The sequence below is a fragment of the Phocoena sinus genome, chromosome 13 (assembly GCF_008692025.1).
Source record: "Phocoena sinus isolate mPhoSin1 chromosome 13, mPhoSin1.pri, whole genome shotgun sequence".
In the NCBI taxonomy this organism is placed as follows: domain Eukaryota; kingdom Metazoa; phylum Chordata; class Mammalia; order Artiodactyla; family Phocoenidae; genus Phocoena; species Phocoena sinus.
In genome coordinates, this window is record NC_045775.1 from 71,280,482 (window position 1) to 71,298,998 (window position 18,517).

Here is an 18,517-nt window from a genome sequence, read left to right on the forward strand (position 1 = left end):
TGTGCTTCCTGGACTTGATTAACTATTTCCTTTCCCATATTAGGGAAGTTTTCAACTATAATCTCTTCAAATATTTTCTCAGTCCCTTTCTTTCTTTCTTCTTCTTCTGGAACCCCTATAATTCGAATGTTGGTGCGTTTCATGTTGTCCCAGAGGTCTCTGAGACTGTCCTCAGTTCTTTTCATTCTTTTTTCTTTATTCTGCTCTGCAGTAGTTATTTCCACTACTTTATCTTCCAGGTCACTTATCCGTTCTTCTGCCTCAGTTATTCTGCTATTGATCCTATCTAGAGTGATTTTAATTTCATTTATTGCATTGTTCATCGTTGCTTGTTTCATCTTTAGTTCTTGTAGGTCCTTGTTAACTGTTTCTTGCATTTTGTCCATTCTACTTCCAAGATTTCGGATCATCCTTACTATCATTATTCTGAATTCTTTTTCAGGTAGATTGCCTATTTCCTCTTCATTTGTTAGGTCTGGTGGGTTTTTATCTTGCTCCTTCATCTGCTGTGTGTTTTTCTGTCTTCTCATTTTGCTTATCTTACTGTGTTTGGGGTCTCCTCTTTGCAGGCTGCACGTTCGTAGTTCCCGTTGTTTTTGATGTCTGTCTCCAGTGGCTAAGGTTGTTTCAGTGGGTTGTGTAGGCTTCCTAGTGGAGGGGACTAGTGCCTGTGTTGTGCTGGATGAGGCTGGATCTTGTCTCTCTAGTGGGCAGGTTCACGTCTGGTGGTGTGTTTTGCGGTGTCTGTGGCCTTATTATGATTTTAGGCAGCCTCTCTGCTAATGGGTGGGGTTGTGTTCCTGTTTTGCTAGTTGTTTGGCATAGGTTGTCCAGCACTGTGGCTTGCTGGTCGTTGAGTGAAGCTGGGTGCTGGTGTTAAGATGGAGGTCTCTGGGATATTTCCACCGTTTAATATTATGTGGAGCTGGGAGGTCTCTTGTTGACCAGTGTCCTGAAGTTGGCTCTCCTACCTCAGAGGCAGAGCCTTGAGTCCTGGCTGGAGCACCAAGAGCCTTTCATCCACACAGCTCAGAATAAAAGGGAGAAAAAGTAGGGAGAATTAGTAGAAGTATGAGTAAAGAAAGAAGGAAAGGAGGAAAGGAAGGAAGGAAGAAAGAAGCAAAGAAGGAAAGGAGGGAGGGAGGGAGGGAGGAAGGAAGGAAGGAGGGAAAGAAGGAAAAAAGACAGAAAGAAAGATGATACAGTAAAAATAAAATAAAGTATAATATAGTTATTGAATTAAAAAATATTTAGAAAAAAAAAAAAGGGACGGATAGAACCTTAGGACAAATGTTGGAAGCAAAGCTATACAGAGAAAATCTTACACAGAAGCATACACATACACCTTCACAAAAAGAGTTAAAGGGGGAAAAATCATAAATCCTGCTCCCTGAGACCACCTCCTCAATTTGGGGTGATTCGTTGTCTAAAGGAGGGAAGGAAGGAAGGAAAGAAAGAAAGAACGAAGGTAAAGTATAATAAAGTTATTACAATTAAACTTATTAAGAAAAAGAATTTTTAAAAAAAAGTCATGGACGGATAGAGCCCTAGGACAAATGGTGGAAGCAAGAGTATACAGACAGGATCTCACACAGAAGCATACACGTACACATTCACAAAAAGAGGAAAAGGGAAAAAATCATAGATCTCGCTCCTAAATTCCACCTCTTCAATTTGGGATCATTCCTTGTCTATTCAGGTATTCCACAGATGCAGGGTATATCAAGTTGATTGTGGAGCTTTAATCCGCTGCTTCTGTGGCTGCTGGGAGAGATTTCCCTTTCTCTTCTTTGTTCTCACAGCTCACAGGAGCTCAGCTTTGGATTTGGCCCTGCCTCTGCGTGTAGGTCGCTGGAGGGCGTCTGTTTTTTCGCTCAGACAGGACGGGGTTAAAGGAGCCGCTGATTCGGGGCCTCCGGCTCACTCAGGCCGGGGGTTGGGGGATGGGGGTAGGAGGGGCACTATGTGCGGGGCGGGCCTGCGGCTGCAGAGGCAGCGTGACGTTGCGGCAGAGGCCGGCGTGATGTTGCACCAGCCTGAGACCCGCCGTGCGTACTCCCGGGGAAGTTGTCCCTGGATCCCGGGAACCTGGCAGTGGCGGGCTGCACAGGCTCCGCGGAAGAGGGGTGTGGAGAGTGACCTGTGCTCGCACACAGGCCCCTTGGTGGCGGCAGCAGCAGCCTTAGCGTCTCCCGCCCGTCTCTGGGGTTTGCGCTTTCAGCCGCGGCTCGCGCCCGTCTCGGGGGCTCGCGCCCTCAGCCGCGGCTCGCGCCCGTCTCTGGGGTTCGCGCTTTTAGCCGCGGCTCGCGCCCGTCTCTGGAGTTCCTTTAAGCAGCACTCTTAAACCCCTCTCCTCGCGCACCAGGAAACAAAGAGGGAAGAAAAAGTCTCTTGCCTCTTCGGCCGGTGCAGGCTTTTCCCCGAACTCCCTCCCGGCTAGTCGTGGTGCACTAACCCCTTCAGGCTATGTTCAAGCCGCCAACCCCAGTCCTCTCCCTGAGCTCCGTCCAAAACCAAAACCCGAACCTCAGCTCGCGGCCCCGCCCGCCCCCGCGGGTGAGCAGACAAGCCACTCGGGCTGGTGAGTGCCGGTCAGCACCGATCGTCTGTGCAGGAATCTCCCCGCTTTGCCCTCCGCACCCGTCGCTGTGCACTACTCCGCGGTCCCGAAACTCCCCCCTCTGCCTCCCGCAGTCTCCGCCCGCGGAGGGGCTTCCTAGTGTGTGGAAACTTTTCCTCCTTCACAGCTCCCTCCCACTGGTGCAGGTGCCGTCCTTATTCTTTTGTCTCTGTTTTTTCTTTTGCCCTACCCAGTTACGTGGGGAGTTTCTTGCCTTTTGGGAGGTCTGAGGTCTTCTGCCAGCCTTCAGTAGTTCTGTAGGAGTTGTTCCACGTGTGGATGTATTTCTGGTGTATCCGTGGGGAGGAAGGCGATCTCCGCGTCTTACTCTTCCGCCATCTTCAAGGTCCCCCTCAACTCTCATCTGTGATTTTTTAGCAAGATTATATCTTTCCTGAAATTGTAAGGTTGCAAAAATTCAAGGAAGTTTACCACAAGATACGTTGCAGTCAAATGTTTTATGATGTTTAAAAACCATGCTTTACATCCAGGCATCCAAATTACCTAAGGGGTTTATCCCAGCAATGTAATCATCTCTGGAATACAGGTGCTTTTTATTATTACTTTCTCTTCTATGTTATTTTCTAGTTGGAACAGCATTCCTCTATCTCCTTACTTAATGAATTCTTTCTCCTGAAAATACCTTAGGATAAAAATATATAATTGATTGTCCCTCTTCAATGGACATGTTTATTCAGGATTTCTTCTTTGATTGCCTGCTCTAAGGCGCTGTCAGGTATGAAAATATGAGTTAAGTGTGGATTCTGCCTTTGAATAATTCACTGCCCTTTTTGATAGATACTAGACCAGAGTAATTCCAAACTTGTAAACCCCAGACCTGATGGTGTAGGGACTAGGGGTGGAGAAGTTATTACAAAGGGTCCAGGGAAACCATATATAGACCAAGTGTCATCTTTTGATTAAATAATATGTCTACAAGAACAATATAGTTCTTTTCAAGTGCATTATTGGTACTTAGATTAATAAAGTACAAATTTATTTTAAAACAGTCTTTATCATAGTGGCTTTTACATATATATCATTCACTGGTATAACTACTATCATGAGGGAATTGTAATTCATTTTTTTTATAAAAGGGGTACCTCTAATTGGGTAAAGTTGGGAAATGCAGAGTAAACTATCTCAACATTTCATAAAAAGAGTTGATTAAGAAAACTGAGTCAGTTAGTAAACTGAAAATTAGTAAAATTAATATTTTATTCACACATGATTAATGTGACTAACCATTGAACAAATTAATTGGCAATTCAATTAAAAGCAATGCTGTTGCTATGATGGCCTCCTTCAATTAATGTATACAGTTGACCCTTGAAAAACTTGAGGGTGTGGGGCACCGACCTTCCCTCCACACAGCTGAAAATCTGGGCATAACTTTACAGTGAGCCCTATAGATGGGAAGTTCCGCATCTGTGGATCCAAACAACCTCGGCTCTGTGGTACTGTAGTATTTACTACTGAAATAAATCCATGTATAAGTGGACCTGCACTGTTCAAACCTCTGTTGTTCAAGGGTCAACTGTAGTTATACCTATGAAAGCATATTCTTTTTCTTGCCTCCTAATTAAATTAGTTGCATATTTTAGTTTGGAAATAGATTTTAAAAACTATCATTTCATTTTAGGATATTAGGTCATGAATGGACTTCTTACATTTTAAATTTTGTTAATTCCAGATACATTAGTATCTAATGTAATTGAAAGATTCCTCTGTTTTGCATTCAATTCCATCTTTAAACTATGCACAGAAAAATGGTAGGTATGCTTATTCTTACATTATGTTATTCAAAGAAAATGCCTGTTTTTTTGTTTGTTTGTTTGTTTGTTTTTCCGATACGCGGTCCTCTCACTGTTTTGGCCTCTCCCGTTGTGGAGCACAGGCTCCAGACACGCAGGCTCAGTGGCCATGGCTCACGGACCTAGCCGCTCCGCGGCATGTGGGATCTTCCCAGACCGGGGCACGAGCCCGTGTCCCCTGCATTGACAGGCGGACTCTCAACCACTGTGCCACCAGGGAAGCCCGAAAATGCCTGTTTTTGACATGAACACCCTCGCAGTTGCCCATTTTCAGGGACCACGACATATTTTAATTGTCTGGAGGAATCCAGCAGGGCAGTAAGAGAGACCTATTTGAATCAAACTTCTGTATTTAAAATCCTGTGCCAAGTTTCATTTGAGTAAACCTTTTTTTTAAAGGTGTCCTTTTAGGTGAGTTTGAATGATCCAATCCAAGATCTCATAAAGAGTTGGTTTCAGAAGTTCCTTAATCAAAATGAAAGCCTTTAAGTCTCTATTTTCACAACTGTCTTTCTCGTTCTCTCAGGAAAATATCAGCATTCAGAGTACTAAACTTTTTGAACATTTCCTTAGAATGCTGTTTCTAAAGAATGTTCAAGGAACATAATAACAGATCTCACACTGGACATGGAAAATACAAAATTTCGCACTTACAAAACTGTAAGGGACCAGACTGCATGTTTTTTCTAGGCTGGTAGAGAGAAAAATCTCTCATCCTGCCTGCTTGGATTCTGCTTTGGACAATGATGGAGAGTGATCCCTGACCCTGACTCCAATCTGAGGGAACCAGCCACAGACTGGATTGTATTACAGTTGTGGGGAACTCTGTGATCCTCTTCACCTGATCAGTTTCCATTGCGTATACGTTATGCATGACACAACATTGGAAGACTGATGGGGTGATATTTGTTCATTTTAAAGTCTCCCTTAAATGTTTCCTCAATAAAAACATGATCCAACCCAAAGTGCAACTCTGGACATGTCTAGAAACGTTGCTGCTTGGTGACTTCTTGTTCGCTGCCACTACCACTCTTAAAAGACCTTTTCACCCAATAAATCTTAAACACTGAAACAAAGAAAGAGATATTTTTAAAGTTGGTGGTTCTCAAAGTGTGGTCACCAAACCAGCAACAGTACCATCACCTGGGAACTTGGTAGAAATGCAACTTCTTGGGCCCGACCCCAGACCTAGTGAATCAGAAACCCTGAGAGAGACACCCAACAGTCTCTATGATGCTACAAATCCTCCAGTTGATGTTCAAGGTTGAGAACCACTATTGTAATTATAAACTATGTTCTTTAAATATAATTTCAATGTTATTAGGCATGTATTGAGATGTACAAGTTGATGGCTTGTGAGTTAATGAATCTATCTTCAATAGGTTTTTAAGTGTGTCAGTGGTATAAAATCATATAAATGTGTATGTGTCCTCTCCACAGAAAATCATATCTTGGAGGATGTAAACAAGTGTGTGATAGCCCTTCAAGAGGGGGATGTGGACACTCTGGACCGGACTGCAGGGGCTATCAGGGGCCGGGCAGCTCGAGTCATACACATCATCAATGCTGAGATGGAGAACTATGAAGCTGGGGTTTATACTGAGAAGGTGCTGGAAGCTACAAAATTGCTCTCTGAGACAGGTAACCATGGATATTAGGTTTGACGAAAATGTCAGCACCATGATTAATTTCCATACCTGAATCAATCTGTTTCATTGTTTCCCATAGGTCTTTCTGCTTCTAAATTACACATGATCATAAAAAGGGTGCTCTTTATTTCTTGAGTTTGAATTGGAATACTTTAGCAGAATAATAATGTATTGTTTTGCAGTATATACTACTCTACAGTTTTTATATATAAGCACTTGATTCTCACAAGGACCTTGTGAAGTAGGCAGATTTTTATTATCTCCCATTATGAATGTGAAAATGGAGTTTTGAACCAGTTAAGAAACTGGAAAAAGGTCACAAGTCTAGAAAATAGTGAATATGTGATTGGAACTTGGAATCTTGAACTTGAAAAACATTTCCCTGTCTATTTCTTGAGAAGATAAGGACAACCAGGGAAAAGCATAAAGGCTCTAGGTAGTACATGGACATGAAGTAATCAAAGGAGGTAGTGGTTACCGAAAAAGGGTCAGACTTTAATATATGTCCTGCTCCTCTAACAAAGGCTTGCATGCCCTCTTCCAGGGGCATGGGGCTGCCCACTGGGGAATCACGGTCGTGGTGAGACACAGTTACTTATGGGAGCCGGTCATAGCTCTCTGGTACACTGACACGGAAAAAAGACTTATTTCTACTGAGTTAGCACAACAACCCATAACTCTGGATAGTTGTGTCAAAGAGTAGCCTATTTTTAGTAGTTTTTGCTCTCGACTGGTGTCTCTTGGCTTCAGACCCTTTCTGAAGTCCCTTATGCCTTGTGTATTTGTATATATGGTGGAATGAGAGTAGAGAGAAAGTCCAGGGATGGAGAGAAGACAAATGGAATTAACTTTATATTGGATGGAGTTATGAATGGGTAATGAATTGGGTCCTCTGTATGTGTAGAAGGAACTTACCTCAGCACCAGTGGGAGTCTTCATGGGTCTATATATGGAATTTGGAACCCACTAGGCTTTTAAAAATAGACATATCTCTGAAAGATCAGATATAGCAGTGTTCCAAGTTCTACATGATAAGACATGTTAGTAGAAACATGTTTCCTTCTACAGGGAAAAGGTTATTTACAAAGACTTCTGTAGCTATTTGTTAGTCTAGAATAGCATGGAAAAACAACAGATAAACAGACATTGGTTTCTCTCTGAAATATAAGCAGAAAAGGACTAGTGTAATATCACATAATAAAGAGCACATCTAGGTATCGTTGCTCTTGAGAATCCTCACAGACTTAGAATTACAAATAATAACAATAATAATACGATATATCCAAAATTCAAAAAGAGTCATGTGCCACAATGTTCATTGCAGCTCTATTTACAATAGCCAGGACATGGAAGCAACCTAAGTGTCCATCGATAGATGAATGGATAAACAAGATGTGGCACATGTATGCAACGGACTATTACTCAACCATAAAAGGAAACAAAATTGAGTTATTTGTAGTGAGGTGTATAGGCCTAGATTCTCTCACACAGAGTGAAATAAGTCAGAAATAGAAAAAAAAAAATACTGTATGCTAACATATATACATGGAATCTAAAAAAAAAAAAAAATGGTTCTGACAAACCAAGGGGCAGGACAGGGATAAAGACACAGACGAAGAGAATAGACTTGAGGACACGGGAACGGGGAAGGGTAAGCTGGGACGAAGTGAGAGAGTAGTGTGGACATATATGCACTACCAAATGTAAAACAGATAGCTAGTGGGAAGCAGCTGCATAGCACAGGGAGATCAGCTGGGTGCTTTGTGATCACCTAGAGGAGTGGGATAGGGAGGGTGGGAGGGAGACACAAGAGGGAGGAGATACTGGGATATATGTATATGTATAGCTGGTTCACTTTGTTATAAAGCAGAAACTAACACACCATTGTAAAGCAATTATACTCCAATAAAGATGTTAAAAAAAAAAATAATATGATATATCCACATTGTAATTAGCTGAAATTCAGCACTATTTTTTTTTTTCAAATAGGCTTGCCCTTTGCATTCAATAGAGTAACACAATGCAAGCCATATGGTATTTCTTTTCTCATTTGGAATAATTAGAAACAGTTATTTTACTCTCCAATTTAAGGACTTTTTTTTTCACCCTTAAGGAAACTCTGTCACATTTTTGGAGCTCTCAGTTCCTGGCCCATTACTTCAATTTTGTTACAAAGTCTCAGCTTCCTGTGGTATAGCTGACACATAGCAGCATTTCCTTGGATCTGACACTGAGTGAAGAGTGTCAGAAGTTTCAACTCATGACTGGTTGGAATGATTACTGCCGCAGATGACATGCAGAGCATATTGCCAACTTATAGGCGACTTTGTGCACACAAAGACTTCAGCGTTGTTCAAGAGACATTTTAGATTTCTTTCTTATTGAGCCTTGGGGTGCTTTAATAAATAGAAGGAGTGGTGCCCATTGGGTCAAAATCGACATAAAGGCAAGGGCAGTGTGCCTAGCTGATGGAAATATTTTAACATAATTTTCACCCAAAGTCTTGAAATGTAAATAATATTCTGGTTGAAGTTTTTTTAACTGAAAAAAAAAATCAATGAAACAGAGCAATCCATCCTGGATTGTTGTTGCTAATGAAGATTTTGCTCTTATTTGTCAATTTTCAGATCTTTAAAAATTCTCATCTTAGCCCTTCCTTGCAGTGATTGAATACTTGGCGTACTTAACTAAAGGCACCTTCCTGATTCTGATGTCCACATCCAATTCATAATTGAACAGAAAAGATAAGCAAGACATTTAGATTCTTCCTATTTTTCAGCATCTATTGAAGATCACTAGGAAAGAAGCCAGGTAGAAGAGAGTGAAATAAACAGTTTATAAATAACTAGTAGAAAATGGAATACATGTCAAGGAAAAGTAGATATTAGTGGGCTAAGAACTAGAATATACAAGGTATATAAATTATTTTGCTTCTGTCCCCAATGGTTCTTCTCTTTCCTAAACAGGAGCAATATGGTTTCTTTATGGGTAAGTAGAGAGGTTGTCAAAGAAATGAAAGCAAAATCTTTAGCTGTGGGCTTCCCTGGTGGTGCAGTGGTTGAGAATCCTCCTGCCAATGAAAGGGACATGGGTTCGAGCCCTGGTCTGGGAGGATCCCACATGCCGCGGAGCAGCTGGGCCCGTGTGCCACAACTACTGAGCCTGCACTCTAGAGCCTGCGTGCCACAACTACTGAAGCCTGTGCGCCTAGAGCCCGTGCTCCGCAACAAGAGAAGACACCACCATGAGAGGCCCGCACACCACAACGAGGAGTGGCCCTGCTCACTGCAACCAGAGAAAGCCAGTGTGCAGCAACGAAGACCCAATGCAGCCAAAAATAAATAAATTTATTAAAAAAATAAAATAAAATTTAGCTGTGAGTAGAACAATTGACATACTCACGGATTCCTCATGGAGGGAGAATGCCTCTGCTCTGAAGCCAGCAGGGCTTAAGAGAAGGGATGGTGCTCTGTCACAATTGCACTGGTAATCTGAACATGTGGAACATGAGGTTTAAAATGTGTGATCTATATGGTGACTTAATACCTAGCATTTCTCAATAAGAAATTTCTCTATGAGAAACAAGCTAAAAGAAAAAAAAGCTTTAGCTGTTAAAATTCACTGGTTGCTAATTAGAATTGTTGGGGGATGTACTACACACGTGGAGTTTGAGGAAGAACATAAGATCAGTTCTGTGATTATGGTTATGCAGAGTTTTGTAGGTTATATAGATTTTATAAAATGGATCTGTCCCCTTGTCAGTGTCTGGCTATGCTAAGGAGGGCTACGTCCTTCAAATAAAAACTCCTATACAGATCACTAATACCCAAATGTCTACCTTTGGGCTAACATTTTGCTTCTGATTTTTAAAAAAATCTTAGTGCAATGTTTAATTGGTCACTTTTTTATGCAAGTTTATCAAACTTTGTCCTGAGAGTACATTTTATTTTGAGGAGAAAACACAGAGCAGTGGGCAAGGAGTGGAAGGTGACAAGAAGAAGAAGAAGAAAAAAAGGAAGAGTCCAGGACATGGAAGACAAAGCATCATGTTTTCTTTTGCCTTTCCACCAACCTACCAGGCTCTGCCCAGTTTTATATCTGAGTTGTTAAAGACCCTAAGGCAGAAGTTCTCAACCTCTGTATTATTGACATGTGAGTCTTGGTAATTCTTTCTTGGGGTGGAGGCAGCTGTCCTGTGCATTAAGGGTGCTCAGCAGCATCCCTGAACTTACCCCACTAGATGCTTATAGGACCTCTTCCCTTTCCCACTTCAAGTTGTGACAATCAAAATTGTCTCTAGACATTGCTAGATGTTCTTGGGTGGACAGAATAACCCCCATGGAAAATAACTGCCACAAGAGAAATAATATTCCATAATAAGAGCAACTTTAAACAAGACTAAATGGAGCCTCTGCATGATGGCCATAGGGAACGGTGAAGGGAATGGAGTGAAAGTCTATTACCAAGCATGAAAAAAAAGGGGCAGAATGCTCAAAATATCTTAACTAGACCAGACTTTGCTGCTAATGGGGTTTTCAAATACAGGCCAACCTCTGTTTAAACATGCAAATGATGCAGGGGTGGGTCTCTGTAGAGAGAACTCCCACTTTACCTTCGCTAAGAGGCTAGAAATTGAGGGAGATCCAAAGAGTGATGGAACAGTCTGTAGTTAATTTTCCATAAATTACTTTACTTAGTAAAGAGTAAGTAAATTTTTTTGAACAGTGCTTTTTGTCTTGATATGAATGCTAAGTTAATTTGAAAACACAATTTTGTGGATTATTAGTATGTTAAAATTCTAGGGCAACATTACATAAAAATTTACTTATTTATTTTTTATAAAACTAATCTAGGCAGATGAAAGCACAATAAACTTGACGTACATCAGACTCATTAAATACTAACATGTTTGATGGGCTCTTCAATAAAACCTGAATTATAACAAATTGCCGATAGCTTGGTAGTGAGTGCACCCAACGAGACCCATTTTTAGAGATCTCATTTGCAAAGCCAGATTGCTGTGGAAAGTTGAGGGGCCTGAAAGTCCATTCAATGATATTATGTTTAAAGTAGCTCATTCGTCACAGAACAGATTACACTGAAATGCCATTTTTGTAAATTTGATGGCTGATGCAAATTTGTGGCAATGTCAATATCATCAGGTTGAGAGATCTTTGAGATGCCAGCAGTTCTTTCTTCAGAGGGAACCCAAAAAGAATAGAAAAAATTAAAGTCTTTTTAGTGAGGATTCTGTTATTAAGCACTTTGTAAATGAAAATGAAAATTCCATTATTTTGGAGAACATGTGGGCCAAACAGATGGTATAAATTCTTTCAAGACGTTTTTCTTTAAAGAACAGTTAAATGTTCACAGAAAAATTGAGGGGAGGCTACTAAGATTTCCCATGGTTCTGAATCAATTCCCTTGATTCTGCACATGCATGGTGTCCCCCATTATCTACATCCCCTACCAAATGGTACATATGTTACCATTGATGAACCTACACAGACACATCATAATCACGCAAAGTTCATAGTTTACATTTTGGTTCACCCTTGGTGTTGTATACTCTATTATATTTGGACTAATGTATAGTGACATGTATCCATCATTATGGTTTCATACAGTGTATTTTTCACTGTCCTAAACATTCACTGTACTCCATCTATTCATCCCTCTCCCCCTCCCAATCGCCTGGTAACCACTATCTTTTCACTGTCTCCATGGTTTTGCCATTTCTAGAATGTCATATAGTTGGAATCAAATAGCATGTAGCCTTTTCAGATTGACTTCTTTCTCTTAGTAGAGATGGTATAATTTGTAATTTCATGCTTCTGTCATGTAAAGTTTTCATAAAAGAGGTTTTTTTTTTTTTTTACAGCATTCCTATGTATTTTGCCCAGTAAGAGGAACAAATAGAAAGCACCCAAATTAGAAATGATAATGAGGGGTACCATTGTGTCAGTACAATGTATAGATGAAATCCATGTAAGAAATCAGAAGAACTCAATTCCTTGACTTCTAAATGTGCCCTTACACAAATTAGTTAATGCCCCTGAGCCTCAAGCTTCTCATGTATTGCCTGATGTTTCATTATCTAAGTATGGTCAATATTATTGATTTTGGGACATATGCTTCACTGTTTCTTGGCTTCCTCATGACTGCACTCAACATGGGCAATCACTGCCCATGAATCCTCTGTATAGATCCTCTGTTCCACCTGGACAGGTGTATTTATTATTTTCCAGTTAAAACACATCCATGCTGTTCCCACTCTCCTTCCTGTCATCTTCCCCATTTTCTCCTCCTCCTCCTCTACATCTGTGTATTGAACTTACCCTTTAAGATCTCACTCAGGTCTCAGCTAGAGACAACAGGGATCTATTTCTATGAGTCTGTTGACATTTAGTATGTCCTCTTCAGTGTCAATGGTCCACAGATAGATTGTCACTTCCTAGAGGCAGGTGTTCCTGTACGTGCCTTGGGCCTAGACAAGTATTATCACATCATTAGCTTTTAATATGTATGCATTGATTAAATGAATACGAAAAATTAAGATATGACCTTTTTTTTCAGTGGAGAATATACCCACTAGCAGCAGCCTTAGGCTTATAACTCAAGATTCCAGGATAAGTAGAGATGCTTGTTTTCCTCCTACTTTCTACACATCAAAGAAGAGCAATCTTCTTGGCCACTTGGGGGTATGCTTATTTCACTTGGACTGATTTCTGTTGCTAGCGGGATCAAGTTTTATCATTGGACATGTCTGGGTGACATGCCTATCCCCGTGACCAGAGACAAGGGGTATGGAAAGAAGTAAGATCAATATCAGAAGAAGGTGGTAAGGACAGATTATTGGGAAGACAAAAATATTAGATATTAGAGATAGGAAGGACCATTACAATCTGTCACTTCTCCGTGACTGACCTTGAAATTAAATTATGAAAGTAATGAATTTCCACAGAAGCTGTAATGACTGAGATTCAGTTCAGCCTAGACTTCCTAATATATTTTAAATACATTTTAATATAACCCTTACTATTGGTGTAAAGCATTTTATTTCCCCCTGAAAGGTCAAAATGATTACAATATGGAGGAAATGTCTTACTAAGTGGTTGTGCTAGTCATGGAGGTGGGAAGTCAGAAGTGTAGGAGGAACGAGAAGGAAATTTCATTCACTTAATAGTCCTTAGACAGGCAACATGTAGTTTGTCTCAAAGCCTCTTCCATATGTCTGAAACCTACATACTTGAAGTATTGTACAGATCTGGCTGATGGTTTTTAATATCAGTATTTATTTGTTTTATCCTGAATGCAAATGCAAGGTTTCTTGCTCAGAGAACAAACTTCTTTCTTAGGAACAATAATGTTGCCAGTTCCCTATACCTCGTTCTACCTCTCAAGGCAGTGTGATAAGGTCAGATAAAGTCTGCCCACACGAAGGAGATCCATACTACAGGAGAAGAACCACGAATTTATGAATCTGAGAGTTTATATAGCAGTTGGTGCTCAGCTGTCTCCCTCCCCTCCTGAGAGGGAGAGAAAAACCTTCACTCTTTAATGTTAATAAACTCTCTCCAGGAAAGGTCCCCAGGTTGTTACAACCCTTTAGAATATAAATGAATGGCTCCTGGTTTTATTCCCTTTTGAAATGTAAACACCTATCTCTGGGGAGATAAACCCATAAATCTCTTTCCAGATTATTTCACCAATTTAGGACTACTATTGAGTCATACCTTGAACCAGGTTACCAGTCATTTTTGCTCAGAAAGCCCTGGCCATGCAGAAATATGAAAATATCTTCTCTATACTGGCTTGTTTGTAAGTAATATGTTCTGCTAGAATTCACACATGACCAGCTCTCTCAGCGTGAGAGGCTGAAGAACCACCTGAGAAGAATACAACTTGAGAAAAATAAGTGAAACACTTTAAAATATATATATTTATTTATTTTCATCATTTTATTTTATTTTATTTTATGGCTGCCTCGGGTCTTAGCTATGGCATGCGGGATCTTCGTTGAGGCACGCAGGATCTCTCACTGAGATGCGCAAGCTCAGTAGTTGTGACGTGTGGGCTTAGTTGCCCTGGGGCATGTGGGATCTTAGTTCCCTGACCAGGGATCAAACCCGTGTCCCCTGCATTGGAAGGCGGATTCTTTACCACCGGACCACTAGAGAAGTCCCAAGAGAAAGAATTTTAGCCTGGTAATAAACTTCTAACATGGAAGTGGAGGTGGGATAGGATGGATATAGGAAGGCTCACAATTACACATTTATGGAGCAACATAGTGGAAGAAACAGCTCTTTTCTAGTGCCCAATTTTCAAAGTAAAACTAAAAGGAAGACATGAATTTCCAGTTCTGTGTGAGTCACATCATAGACTCAGAATCCTGGGGACTGCAAAAGACATGATACTTCTTTGTCACTTCAAGGATATGAGGGATCAGCATCCATGGTACTGGCCATGGAATGGCAGAAGGGCCAGTGCTGGGGTCCACAGGAATTGGTGGCCAGGGTGTATTAACTGGGCACAAGTGAGGCAGCATTAAGTTCCTTTTACCCAGAATCCCTACCACGTCAGCAATAGGTGTTGGAATCAAAGAAAGGAAGAATATGTCAACAATCACTTGAATGGGAACATCATTAGAATATTCCAGAAATAGTTTGATTAGGAAAAATAAGAAACTATGCTTGTAGCTGGGATAACATATGGACATAAGAACCAGAAAGATTCTGGATATTCCTGTCAAATTGACCCCAAAATTACCTCCCCACTTGGTTTGCCTTTCTATATTTTACCTGTTCCCTAACACTAGCTGATTTCTTCCTAGAGAAGAAGCAAAGTCTTCTGTAACCATACTAGCCAATCCCACTCCTCTGTGCCCCATTACTCACTGTCACTCATTAAGGTCCTACCAGGTGTTGCAAACTCTGTGTTTGCCCATTTTTTCTGTCTTAAGGTACCTCTCTGTTCTCTGTCCCCCTTCTATTTTCTATCCAGGAGTGTGTGTGTGTGTGTGTGTGTGTGTGTATGTATGTTGCTTCCTAATTTAATTTTAACCCCTTGAGATCTGAGACTACCTCTTCATTTCCTCCAGCCTTGATGAGAGCTGAAGCTTAAAAAAATGTTTATTAATATAAATATAAAACATAACTGACATAGAATAATATGTTATTTTAGGGGTTTTTCCCTTTTTAAAAATTGCACGTTTAATGATCAAGATCAGAATCTTTTAAACTAAGAGCAATAAATTCCTAGCAATTATTTTATTACATCTTAAAATTTAAAATCTCACTGATGCCAAAATTAACTATTTATCAAGCTAGGTTTCTATAAACACTGTAAGCTAAATAAAGCATCATGTTCAGTTCTTTACTCATTCCTTAAGTTTCAGAATGAAATGTGCCATCCTTTCCTCTTAACTTATAAACAATTTGTGATTATTTTTGAAATGCTGATTTTAAAATGTAAGAACTTTCCAAGCAAGCATTTTCTTTCCCTGGGGAAAGGAATCTGTGTCTGGACAAAAGCAGATGCATGCTGCCTGATTCTCTTAGGGTAGTTATCGTGGACAGAATTTAGAAGATTTTTTTCCTTCTTCTAAGCAGTCCTTTTTCATCTTTCATCAAACAATTCAGCTCATGGGTTATGTATGGCCTTCTGGAGCTTGAGTTTGATTTTGATGTTTGAAATGTACATTATAATTTTCCAAACATGAGTTTATGAAAATGGCAGCCTTTAGGAACTCCCACAGAGGGAACAGATGACTGACTCTGACGAAAGAAAGTCCAAGAATATACACAGCATGGAAGAATTAGGACTAGCCAGGAGGATGCTGATGGTTGTATAGAGAGGTAAAAACAGCTGACAAATAGTCACCAGGGAATAGGGAGCAGATTAAGCTGGGCTTCTTTCGTCCCGGCTCCTAGCTTCCAGAGCTCAATATCTTCTAACTTGATGAAGAGTTATCAAGAGAAAGCACAGTGAAAGCTAGTATATCACTGGCCTAGACAGAGAATTATTTCCATTTAGAGAGTTTAAATATTATTTCCATACTCCCTCCTCCACATTTAAAAAACATTTGGGGATACTTTACTCAAGATTCACATCCAATCAATCAGCTAATATAAAATAGTAGTATGCATTTGAGGTAGAAGGAAAACACTTTCACAAGAATATTAGGTTAAGCTGAGAGGTTTTTTAGAAATAGTGTCTAATTTGAGATAGGGAAGCTGGGTTTGATTTTTTTTTTTTCCAGTTACGAGATTTTTGGTAAAGTCTCTAACTTTTAAAGGTTTCCTTTCTTCATGGATCTGGTGAGGTCATACTGTAATACAGTGTTTAACACTGGCTTTCTTGGCAATGAAGATAAAATGAAAATTCTAACAGTGAGTTTATAAAATCTTGTCCTGAGGGCAGATTTTGTTGGAAATTCATTATTAAAAATGCAAAACCATCAGAAAGATGATGTAGTCCTGCCAAGGAGAGAGAAGGGCATAAAAGCAAGGAAATTCAGTTTTCAGATAAATTGTACCAACTTCCCAATTTTCAAAGATTTCAACACTAATTTGTATGCTATTTTCAGTTTACTTCACTCCCACAAAGCCCACTTTTTGGTGATGAATCATGTACGTAGTTGTACTTCCAAGCTCCATCCAAAGGAGACCGGATGATTTTGCCAGCTGTAAACAAAGAAAAAGGGGGCGTGGATGGGTAGATACAAAGGGTCATGGTGAGAAGATGACAATTACAAGAAACATTTACTGTGAATCTTGTGTGCTTGGCACAATGGGAAGCATCTTACATACACCCCACTTTTTAGTCCCTTGAAGGCAAGATCATATTTATTTTATTTGCCACTTTATCCCCAGTGACTAAGTACTACCTATGTTTATATTTAAAATTGTATATAAAATTTGTAGAATGTATTATTTTTAAACCTTATGTAAAACCAGAAGGCCAGCTGTTTTACACTTGTGTAAACTGAGGCTCAAACTGGTTAACTTGTAAATAAATATAATCAAATATCAAGATTCAATTAAGCTTCTGCCTGAGTGCAATAAATATACCAGAAACCTAGACCAGCATAGCTGCTACAAATGAATGAACAGAAATTTTAATATGTCTTTCTGACTATTTTTACTGTTATTTCTACTTCTGGCATAGCATATTCTATTAGTTAGCTATTGCTGTATAACAAATCACACCAAAGCTTAATGGATGAACATTACAAACATTTACTATCTCATAGTTTCTGTGGGTCAGGAGACCAGCACAGCTTAGCTGGGTGGCTTTGCCTTAAGATCTCTTGCAAGGATGCAGTCAAGGTATGGGCCAGGGCTGCAGTCATCTCAAGCGTCAATTGGTGAAAGACCTACTTCCAAGCTGACTCACATTATTGTTGAAAGGCCTCAGTTGCCTTATTGGACGTAAGGCCTCAATTCTTTATTGGCTTTTCACCAGAGGCTCCTCTCCATTACTTGCCATGGAGGCTTTTCCATAGACCAACTGGCTTCCATCAGGGTGAGCAAGTGAGAGAGCAAGAAAAGGCAAGGAAGATGGGAATCCAGCACCCTTCTGTAACCTAATTACCAACGTGACACCTTATCCCCGTTTCTATATTCTATTGGTTAGAAGCAGGTCATTAGTTCCAGCCCACTTTCAAGATGACAGAATCATACAAGGGCATGAATACCAGGAAAGAATGGCCCATCTCAGAGGCTGACTATCACACATACATATTTGCAAATGCATAAAGATGGGACAAACAATAAGGGTGATGACTAGCATAATTAGGATAGAATATTAAGACATATGAACAGATCCCACAACATGGATTTAACAGAGACATGTTTAACTTCTGCCATAATGTACCTATTTCTTCATGCAGTGCCTTCCATTGTGTCTAGATAGAGCTATGCAGTATCTGGCCAGGAGGGGAGAGGGTAAGAACAGATCTAGATAGTGAGGAAATAAAAGCCAAGATTGGCACAAGGTGATTGGGGCGGAGAGTTGGAGCAGAGAAGGACAGATTTGAGAAATTGTACAGAGAAACAAGACAAAGCTAGTACATAATTCAAAGGTAACAGTGTACATGTCAAACAGAAGAAAGAATCTAGTGACATTACTAGGGAACATTTCATTTGACTTAGTATCAGAGATTCAATCTCAGAAGAAGCTGAGTGGTGATGAAAATCATAACCAGTATTAGAGCGAGTGTGCAAAATCAAGAAGTAAAGGTCTGGATAATGCAAGAAATGCTAGCCAAGTGTTTCAACAAGATTATGGTCACTCTTGTACTTGTAGGAAAGCCTCTACATCTATTGGGAGTGCATGGGTCTATAAATTACATACAGTTATGAAATAGCCTTTGTTCATGAGGTAGACTTATAGATCCACTTGATTATTTCTTGTCCAATAGGTAGAAACAT

At 40.1% G+C, this 18,517-nt stretch overlaps 1 protein-coding gene across 2 annotated transcripts in view; it reads left to right on the forward strand.

Annotated features, from left to right (window-relative positions):
* The window catches only part of CTNNA2 (catenin alpha 2), a 1,238,106-nt gene that overhangs the window by 1,133,295 nt on the left and 86,294 nt on the right, over positions 1 to 18,517 (forward strand). For both annotated transcript variants that reach the window (XM_032653512.1, XM_032653513.1), the window contains exon 12: positions 5,875 to 6,075. In XM_032653512.1, the coding sequence (XP_032509403.1) occupies positions 5,875 to 6,075 (201 nt within the window). The remainder of the gene's footprint in view (positions 1 to 5,874; positions 6,076 to 18,517) is intronic.